This window comes from Sapajus apella, unplaced genomic scaffold (genome assembly GCF_009761245.1).
Source record: "Sapajus apella isolate SASKATOON/1434 unplaced genomic scaffold, GSC_monkey_1.0 scaffold99, whole genome shotgun sequence".
NCBI classification, from domain to species: domain Eukaryota; kingdom Metazoa; phylum Chordata; class Mammalia; order Primates; family Cebidae; genus Sapajus; species Sapajus apella.
In genome coordinates this window covers 1,398,943-1,409,081 of record NW_022437039.1, presented here as the reverse complement: position 1 = coordinate 1,409,081, position 10,139 = coordinate 1,398,943, and the positions used below count along the sequence as shown (strand labels likewise).

The following is a 10,139-nucleotide window of genomic DNA, read 5'->3' as shown; positions in this document are numbered from 1 at the left end:
AGTTCTTGCAGATAGAGGGACCCCATCTGCGTGGTGTCTACCCCCTGCTCCAATCCTGTGCCCTGGGCTTACACAGGTCCCCATCCACCCAGAGGCTCAAGAGAAGCTTCTAGGAGACCCCTCTTAGTTTATCCAATATTGCCTCGTATGGTTTCAAGGTGCCACCCACCTTTAGAACCTAGTTACCAGCAGCCCGCATACAGCGGGGGAGCTAGGGAGTGTGGGGGTGGGGGTCCAAGGATCCTAACTCCCCAGGCTGGGTGGCAGGGACAGATCCAAGGGACCCAGACTGCTTTGGACTGGGGCAATGGCAGAATGTCTGGGTTGGTGGGAAGGGGCCTGACGGGGAGAGATGGGCTGGAGAGGAAGACAAAGGAGGAGGCTTGCAGCTGCTTTTTGCAGCAACACACCCTTGGTGCTTCCCCTGTGTGCTAATCGGAGAGCTGATGGGCTTATCTGGAGGCTAAAGCTGCTCCTACCTCCCGGTTGGTACTGAGGTTGTCTTCTAGCTCCTGGGACCTGGCTGAGGGGTGGGGGCAGATGTAGGCTCTAGACCTTCTATAACTTTATGCCTGGGACAGACCCCTGGACCTGGGTCAGGGTCAGAGCCCTTCCCAGTGGCAGGCCTAGATTCCAGCAGGAGAGGTGCTGGCAGCACCTCTTACCACTTCTTGCCCTCTGCCTGGCTGGGGCTCACATACCATGTTCCGGACCCAGACCCAGCTTGGTTCTCTCTTTTTTTTTTTTTGTTTTCTCTGTTGCTCGGGTTGGAGTGCAGTGGTGCGATCTCAGCTCACCGAAACGTCTGCCTCCCCGGTTCAAGTGATTCTCCTGTCTCAGTTTCCCAAGTAGCTGGGATTACAGGTGCCTGCCACTATGCCCAGCTAATTTTTTGTATTTATAGCAGAGACATCATTTCATCATGTTGGCCAGGCTGGTATCGAACTCCTGACCTCATGATTTGCCCACCTCGGCCTCCCAAAGTGCTGGGATTACAGGCATGAGCCATGGTGCCCAGCCCCCAACTTGGCTCTCTTTATAAGGCCTGGGGGTCAGGCCCATGCCAGTGCTTGGCCAACGTTTAGGGCTGGGTGCCGTGACCCCATTTCTTGGCCCGTGCCACAGGAGGCAGGATGCTCCTGCCTGGCAGAGTTGTCCAGGTGAGAAAGACTTGAGGTGAGAAAGACTGGCCTGACCTGTCGGAGGAGCCAGCCCTGCCCTCCCGGACTTCCTGCCCCTCAGCTGCTGCCTCTGAGTCAGTGGCTGGCTGGCTGGGTCGATGGGATGGGGGTGAGGGAGGCCGAGTGCCAGGCTTCCTCAGGCGGTTGGCTGAGCACATAGGTGAGCCTCTGATGCCATAAGGAGGACCCAGGCCTGTTTCCCACCTCTCATAAGGGCAGCTGAGGGGCCATGGGAGCCCCGCCCTGGCCACTTGCCCTCAGCTTCTGTCCTGAGACCTGTTTCCACTCCTCCCAACCTGTGTTCCCAGCAGACAGTGTGATCCCTGCTCAACACCAGTCTGGTCCTATCCTCTTTCTATTTTTATTTTTTGAGACAAGGTCTTGCTCTGTTGCCCAGGCTGGAGCAGGGTGATGCGATCTTTTTTCTTTATTGTTTTTGGTTTTTTTTTTTTTTTTTTTTGAGATGGAGTCTTACTCTGTTGCCCAGGCTGAAATGTAGTGGCACAATCTCAGGTCACTGTAACCTCCACCTCCTGGGTTCAAGCACTTCTCCTGCCTCAGCCTCCCAAGTAGCTGGGACTACAGGTGCGTACCACCACACGTGGCCAATTTTTGTATTTTTAGTAGGACAGGGTTTCACCATGTCGGCCTGACTGATCTCAAACTCCTCACCTCAAGTGATTTATCCACCTCAGCTCCCAAAGTGCTGAGATTACAGGTATGAGTCAGCGTGCCTGGCTTTTTTAATTTTTAATTTTTTGAAGAGCCAGGGTCTCACAGTGTTCCCCAGTCTGGTCAGTGTGGCGCCTGCCACAGCTGGGAGACTTCTGGTCAGTGTTGACCTGCTGGGCTCAATGATCCTCCCACCTTGGCCTCCCAAAGTGCTGGGATCACAGACATGAGCCACTGTGCCTGGCCTACCCTCTTTTGCTTGAAACACACTGCCACCTTTTTGTTGCTTATCTACTAGAGACAGAACTCCCCTCCTGACATGCACCAGCCCTCCCATCTAGCCCCCACCTGCCCATCCTGAGCCTCAGCCCTCACCCGCACTGTCCAGGCTGCCAGACACATCATCCATCTTGTTCCTCAAATAGGCCATGAACCCACCTGCCACAGGACCTTTGCACAGGCTGTGCTCTCTCCGAAACTCTCTCCCTGTGAGGTATTTGATTTTTGCATGACCTTGGGATCGGAGGGAACACCCCCTCCCCCACAGCTGAGGCCCAGTCGCCCTGCCCCGTTATTGCATGTCCTCGGTGAACCTTCCCTTCACATGTTTGTCTATGGGATTGTGTCTGTCTGCCTCTTGTGCTAGGCTGTGAGCACCTTGAGGACAGAGGCAGGGTCTGTTGCACTCACTTCTGGATATACCTGCATGCAGATCGAGCCGAGGACCAGGCACAGACCACCTCATCAAAGGAATGAATGATTGTGAATTAATGAATGAGTGAGTGAAAGCCCTGTTAAAGCTGCTCAAGGGGACTTGTTTCCAGCCCCACTGGAGCCGGTGTCCATGTGGAGGGCACCTGAGGTCATGCACACCTTGGTCACCGACCCTCCGCCTCTGCCACCACAGGCAGTGGTCAGGCCAGGTTGCAAAGGGTATGGCTGAGCCCGTCTCACCCTGCTGGGCCCGCAGTAATTAGGGCCCTGTGTTACTCACAGGTGACCAGCCCAAGGCACTCCAGGAAGTCATGGAGACACCCAGGACCCCACCCAGCTTCCCAGCCTGTGGCTCCTGGCAGAGTGGGGAGGAGAGGTGGCCAGGACTGCTTAGTGGCCAGCTGGTGGGAGGGTCAACAGTGGAGGGGGCCTGGGCCCTTTGTCACTGGGGTGAGGGATAGAGGCGGCTGCCACAGCTGGGAGACTTCTGACCCTGGCAACACAGTGGGGATGGGGTTCTATTTGAGGGTGTCAGTGTCTGGGTTGGGGGGATCCCTGTCTGCAGATCCTGGAAACAAGAAACCAAGACCCAATGCAGTGGCTCACGCCTGTAATCCCAGCACTTTGGGAGGCTAAGGTGGGAAGATCACTTTAGGCCAGGAATTTGAGACCAGCCTTGGAAACATAGTAAGACCCTGTTCCTACAAAAATGAAAGTAAAAGCCCAGGCACGGTGGCTGACACCTCTAATCCCAGCACTTTGGGAGGCCGAGGTGGGCAGATCACAAAGTCAGGAGTTCGAGGCCAGCCTGGCCAACATGATGAAACCCCATCTCTACTAAAAATACAAAAAAATTGTTGGTGGCCAGTGCCTGTATTCCCAGCTACTTTGGAGGCCGAGGCAGGAGACTCGCTTAAACCCGGGAGATGGAGATTGCAGTGAGCCGAGACCGTGCCATTGCACTCTAGCGTGGGTGACCAAGTGAGACTCTGTCTCAAAAATAAATAAATAAATTAATTAAAATAAAGTAAAAATGGCCAGGCATGGTGGTGCACACCTGTAGTCCCAGCCACTCTGGAGTCTGAGTGGGAGGATCTCTTGAGCCCAGGAGGTTGAGGCTGTAGAGAGCAATGAGTGTGCCACTGCACTCCAGCCTCGGTGACAAAGGGAGACCCTGTCTCTAAAAAAAAAAGCAGCAGCAAAGATCAGGATTGAGAAACACAGGAAAGTATCTGTCAGAGTTCTCCCAGGCCCCCACTCCCTTCAAAAGGCCGTGGAGTGGGAAGGCAGCTCTCACAGGGCGCAGGGGCTGTGCAGGGGTCTCCGAAAGGCCCTTGGAGGGAGGCATAAAGCCCTGGGCAGTGACAGGCAGTTGGCCAAGGCTGAGCTGGGCATAGGGTGGCAGGGGCTCTCAGTCTGCTGACTCTGTTCCCAACTGCCATCCCATCATGCTACCCCCTTTGAGACCAGCAAGGGCCTGGGAGCATCCTGCCAGCAGGCTCAGTGGGGCTATAGCCTGTGGAGGGCAGGGAGGCCCAGCAGCCGAAGGGGCTCCTTCTCCCAGGCACCTGGCTCTGATTTGGGCACAGGAACTTGAAGTCAGCGTGGAGGGGGCTCTGAGCCTCCAAGATATCATCAAGTCCCAGGGAGCGTGGGGTAATGGAGTAGAGGGCCCCAAACCTTTGTGCAGATCCGGAGCGGCAGGGCTGGCTGCACTGCTCCTGGACACTGCCTGTCCACAGGCAGCGCTGAATGGGATGGGGGCTCCTTGCATCTGGCATCCCCCCTCCACCTTCCCTGGCAATGCTGGCCTGATGTCTAGGCTGTCAGAAGTGCGAAGGGGACAGAATGCACCTGGGGTCTTCTTGGAGGAAGAGCTGGGGCTGAGATTGGGCCCGAGCTCCCCTGTGCCCAGGCGCAGCTGAATCCTGGAGTGACGCAGGTGTGCAGGTGGAGGCCTGAGAGGAGCAACTGGGGTGTGGGCGTTTGCTGGGCATGTGGGAAGCTGAGGAAGAGGAGGGGGTTCCTGGGGACCAGACTGAATGTGGCTGGATGGCCAAGTGGCTCCCGGTCACTGTGGCACCTCTCTGGGGCTCCCACCTAGGGTCACGAGGCTGGCTGCCCTCCCACTGCCCTGACCCGCCATCCTGACCTCTCTTCTTCAGGTGTCTCTTGCCCCTGCTGGACCCTGACTCTGGGCTCCTGGTCCTGGCAGGAAAGGTGAGTGAGAAGCTGGGGCTCCCACTGGCATCCACACCCTGGAGTCCAGCCCCTGACCTTCCCTGAGGGAGAGGAGGAACTAGAACAGGGCTTCTGTGCCTCCTCGTGCAGCCAAGGTGCCTATAGCTCTCCTAGAACACTGGCCTTCCTGAGAACAAGACCGAGAATAGAGTGGGCTGAGCACACAGTCAGCACTCCGTAAATTCTGACCTATACCCCCAGTGCTCACCCCATGCGCAGTGAGGCTGAGCAAGTGACGTAGAGTTGGCCCAGGCCTCAGCTCAGCACCGAGCATGTGAGGCGGCCCCATCGCCAGCCACCGTGGTTCTGTGGCTCAGGTTCTTGGGGGAGCTGGTGCCAGCCCTGGGCCCTCCCTAGGGGTGCAGTCAGCAAACAGGGCTCAGTTCAGACTCATTTCAGGGCGAGAGGCAGCTGTACTGTTACGAGGTGGTCCCGCAGCAGCCGGCACTGAGCCCAGGTAAGCCTTGCTTCCTTGTCCCGTCTCCCCTACCCTCCACTCCTCCATCTGTCCTGCCCGTCCCCCTGTGGTATCCTTAACAGTGACCCAGTGTGTCCTGGAGAGTGTGCTTCGGGGGGCCACCCTTGTGCCCCGGCAGATGCTGGCCGTCATGAGCTGCGAGGTACTCCGTGTCTTGCAGCTGAGCGACACAGCCATCGTGCCCATCAGCTACCATGTGCCCCGTAAGGTGAGGGGGACCTGGGTGAGGGGCTGAGGGGACTGGGGAGTCAGGGGCCCTGGGCTTCACTGGCTGCCTGCTTGTCTGTGGCCAGGCTGTGGAGTTCCATGAGGACCTGTTCCCGGACACCGCCAGCTGTGTGCCTGCCTCTGACCCCCACAGCTGGTGGGCTGGGGACAACCAGCAGGTAGGACCAGGGCCTATCACCTTTCCTGGCCTCGTCCAGCCCCTGGGAGCCCCCTGTCTGGCTGTGTACCAACTCAGCCTGGCCTGCTGGGTGCTCCCCTATCCCCACCCATTCGACCCTTCCATGGGGTCCCTCCTGACCAGGCAGCCCATGTCCCCATCGCCCACTGCTGGCCCTCCTGCAGGTGCAGAAGGTCAGCCTCAACCCTGCCTGCCGGCCCCACCCCAGCTTCACTTCCCGTCTGGTGCCCCCTATGGAGCCTCTTCCTGACATAGCCCAGCCTGCAGTGACAAAGACACCTGTGGGCGATGCAGACCCAAGCGTAAGTACCAGGGCCACCCCCATCCTACCTTGGCGACACCACAATGGCTGCCCTGCGTGTTTACCAGTCCAACAGCCTTTTTTTTTTGAGACAGAGTCTTGTTCTGTCGCTCAGGCTGGAGTGGCAGTTGTGTGATCTCAGCTTACTGCAACCTCCTCTTCCTGGGCTCAAGTGATTCTTCTGCCTCAGCCTCCTGAGTAGTTAGGATTATAGGCATGCACCACATACCCGGCGAATTTTTGCAGGTTTTCTTTGAGAGGAGTTTTGCCCTTATTGCCTAGGCCAGAATGCAGTGGTGTAATCTTGGCTCATTGCAACCTCTGCCTCCCAGGTTCAAGTCATTCTCCTACTTCAACCTCCTGAGCAGCTGAGATTACAGGCACCCACGACCATGCCCGGCTCATATTTGTATTTGTAGAAGAGACAGGGTTTCACCATGTTGGTCAGGCTGGTCTTGAACTCCTGACCTCAGGTGATCCACCTACCTCAGCCACCTCCCAAAGTGCTGGGATTATAGGCATGAGCCACCTTGCCCAGCCTTTTTTTTTTTTTTTTGAGATGGAGTCTCGCCCTGTCACCCAGGCTGGAGTGCAATGGCACGATATCGGCTCACTGCAGCCTCCGCCTCCCGGGTTCAAGCAATTCTCTTGCCTCAGCCTCTCGAGCAGCTGGGATTACAGGTGCACACCACCACACCCTGCTAATTTTTTTTTTTTTTTTTTAAAGACGGGGTTTCACCATGTTGGTCCGGCTGGTCTTGAACTCCCGACCTCAGGTGATCCACCCGCCTTGGCCTCCAAAGTGCTTGGATTATAGGCGTGAGCTACCACACCTGTCCGATTGATTTTTTGTGTCTTTATCAGAGAATTAGTTTCACCATGTTGGCCAGGTTTCTAACTCCTGACCTCAAGTGATCTGCCCTCTTCAGCCTTCCAAACTGCTGGAATTACAGTCTTGAGCAACTGTGCCCGGCCCCAACCTTCTGTGATTGCAAAGTGTAGCAGAGACTGAGAAACATGTGGAACGTAAAGAAGGAACTTCACAGTGCTTTCTAAATTGGGCAAACACTTAAAAAGCAAGAATTCTCATATAGATCTAGATTTCTGGCTCCTCTGAAAATATTGGCAGATCTAACCCACTGGGTACAACCTCCCGCAGGGCCGGGAGCCAGCAGCTGCCACTTGATGTCCCCGAGGTCTGAAGCTCAGCTGCTTCCCCGTGTGTTACCCCAGCACTGGCAGTGTCTGCATTTATGCCCTTGCCCCCCACCGCTCCTGTTCCATGCCCACAGTGGGGGCTCCTTCAGTTCACAGGGGGCCCAGAGTGGTGACCCTGGAGTCGGCTGGTGCTCCCTCTCTTTGGCCAGCACACCTAGGAGCGGGCTGGCTGACCCCATGCCCCTCCCCAGGAGGACTTCTCCTCCCCTCCCAGTTCGCTGACCTCGCCCTCCACGCCCTCCAGCCTGGGGCCCTCGCTCTCCAGCACCAGTGGCATCGGGACCAGCCCCAGTCTGAGGTCGCTGCAGAGCCTGCTGGGTAAGGGAGAAGGTTGAGGAGCTCACCCCTACCTTGGGAGCCCTGTCTGCCCCACTCTTCTGTACTCTACCCCTGTACCCTCCTCTGTACCCTCCACTGAGCAGAGGCCTCATGCAGGGCACCCCCCTCACACAGACTCGCAGCTCCTGGCAGAGTCATTTGTCCTGGGGGCTGGGGTGTGGCTGCTGAGTCCCACCTGTAAAACAGGAAGGCGGCTGGGACCACCAGCAGCTGAAACCCTGGGGCTCCACCGAGATTCCTCAGAGCCATCAGGGAACAGGGTCTTGTTCCAGGCATTATTGCTGGGCGAGTTGCATCCATTGAATTAGCAGAGGCCTGGGCCTAGGTTCACGCTGTGCACCTGCCCAGGGTGAGGGGAGCAGGTTCTCGGAGTGCAGGGCAGGCAGGGACAGCATCCTCACACGTGGTTCCATGTCCCTGCTACCCGCCAGGCCCCAGTTCCAAGTTCCGCCATGCTCAGGGCACCGTCCTGCACCGAGACAGCCACATCACCAACCTCAAGGGGCTTAACCTCACCACACCTGGCGAGTGTGATGGCTTCTGTGCCAACAAACTGCGTGTGGCCGTGCCCTTGCTCAGCAGCGGGGGACAGGTGGCTGTGCTTGAGGTGAGGGTCCCGCCCCCTAGGGCTGCCCCTCAGTTCCCTGCCAGTGGCAAGAATGCAGAGGTCTTAGCCACACACACGGCACAGGGAGCACAAACTGTGTGTCAGGCCCCTGCCAGCCTGTCCCATCATCCTCCCAGCCACCCGCCGCGGGGCTTGCCACTTTTATCCACCATTTTACAGATAAGGGAGAAGAGGTCCAGAGAGGTTTACTGACCTGTCCAGGTCACACAGCTGTGTAAGTGGTGGAGCTGGGATCCAAAGCCAGGCCACCTGAGCCCCAAGCCTGAGCTTTTCCCGCCAGTTCACGCTACTGCCCCCTCACTCTCTGGGGCCTTGTGGTTGGCACCTGGGCACGAGGTGGTCAGGGCAGAGAGCTTGGGCCATCCAGTGGTGGGAGCCTCTGCTGCAGCAGGTGGGGGCCCAGGCACACTGCTTGCCTACAGCCCCTGGGGACTGGCTCTTCTGCCTGGCACTGATGGGCCTTGGGGTGGGGGCACCTCCCACAGCTACGGAAGCCTGGCCGCCTGCCGGACGCTGCACTGCCCACACTGCAGAATGGGGCATCTGTGACTGATCTGGCTTGGGACCCCTTTGACCTCCATCGCCTCGCTGTGGGTAAGGAGGCTGGGTGCCCAGGCTTGAGGGAGGGTCCTAGGTCCTGGGTCCTGGATGGGCACTGGGGATCCGAGTGGTCTTTGGCCCAGCAATAATGAGCCCCCGTCTGTCCTCTGCAGGTGGTGAGGACGCCAGGATCCGACTGTGGCGGGTGCCCCCAGAGGGCCTGAAAGAGGTGCTCACCACACCCGAGGCTGTGCTCACAGGTCAGGCAGGCTCTCGGGAATGGGGCTAGGGTGGTCAGTGCCTCCACAGGGCTCCCTGTCACCCCTGCCTTCCTCCAGGTCACATGGAGAAGATCTGCTCCCTGCGCTTCCACCCACTGGCGGCGGATGTGCTGGCCTCGTCCTCCTATGACCTCACTGTTTGCATCTGGGACCTTCAGGCTGGAGTTGAGCGGTTGAAGCTGCAGGGCCACCGAGACCAGGTAGGAGTGCTGCAGAGGCGGGGCCCACAGTGAGGAGGGGCGGGGCCCGCAGTGAGGATGGGCGGGGCCAGCAGTGAGGCGAGACTGTGTCTCATGTCCCTTCCTGCCCCCAGATCTTCAGCCTGGCTTGGAGTCCTGATGGGCAGCAGTTGGCCACTGTCTGCAGGGATGGGCGTGTGCGGGTTTACAGGCCCCTGAGAAGCCCTGAGCCCCTGCAGGTGAGCACACGGTCTGGAGAGTAGCCTCAGATCTGGTTCAGGGGTCCTGGCTGGGTGTTACAAGATGTATCTCAACAGGAAGGCCCAGGGCCCGAGGGAGGACGCGGAGCCCGCATTGTCTGGGTGTGTGATGGTCGTTGTCTGCTGGTGTCTGGCTTTGACAGGTGAGGAGTCAGGGATCCCCATCCGCAGTCTTCAGCAGCCACCTGTGTCCCCCTTCTCCACAGTCACATACATTTGTCAGGCTTTCAGAAACCATTCCTGCCCCTCACTGGATGGTTGGGTGGGTGGGTAGATGATTGGATGCATAGGTAGCTGGGTGGATGGATAGGTGGGCAAATGGGTGGATGAATGAATGTGGGGATAGATAGGTGGATGGATGGATGGATGGATGGATGGATGGATGGATGGATGGATGAGGGGGTAGGGGAGACGGATGGAGGGGTGTTTTCGGGGTAAGGGTGAGATGGATGCAGGGGTGGGTCAGGGTAGGGGAGATGTATGTAGGGGTGGGTGAGGGGGTCTGGGGAGATGGATGCAGGGGTGGGTGAGGGGACCTGGGGAGATGGATGGAGGGGTGAGTGAAGGGGTCTGAGGGAGATGGATGGAGGGGTGGGTGAGGGGTGGGGGGAGATGGATGCAGGGGTTGGTGAGGGGGTGGGGGAAGATAGATGCAGGGGTGGGTGAGGGGGTGGGGGAAGATGGATGGAGGGGTGGGTGAG

At 58.2% G+C, this 10,139-nt stretch overlaps 1 protein-coding gene across 2 annotated transcripts in view; it reads left to right on the top strand.

The window, feature by feature from the left end:
• LOC116536277 (coronin-7) overlaps positions 1-10,139 on the top strand; it is a 63,309-nt gene that overhangs the window by 47,852 nt on the left and 5,318 nt on the right. For both annotated transcript variants that reach the window (XM_032257976.1, XM_032257977.1), the window contains 12 exons: positions 4,733-4,787; positions 5,208-5,265; positions 5,349-5,494; positions 5,580-5,672; positions 5,857-5,994; positions 7,403-7,529; positions 7,982-8,157; positions 8,664-8,772; positions 8,892-8,978; positions 9,057-9,199; positions 9,313-9,417; positions 9,496-9,581. In XM_032257976.1, coding sequence (XP_032113867.1) covers positions 4,733-4,787; positions 5,208-5,265; positions 5,349-5,494; positions 5,580-5,672; positions 5,857-5,994; positions 7,403-7,529; positions 7,982-8,157; positions 8,664-8,772; positions 8,892-8,978; positions 9,057-9,199; positions 9,313-9,417; positions 9,496-9,581 — 1,323 coding nt within the window. The remainder of the gene's footprint in view (positions 1-4,732; positions 4,788-5,207; positions 5,266-5,348; positions 5,495-5,579; positions 5,673-5,856; positions 5,995-7,402; positions 7,530-7,981; positions 8,158-8,663; positions 8,773-8,891; positions 8,979-9,056; positions 9,200-9,312; positions 9,418-9,495; positions 9,582-10,139) is intronic.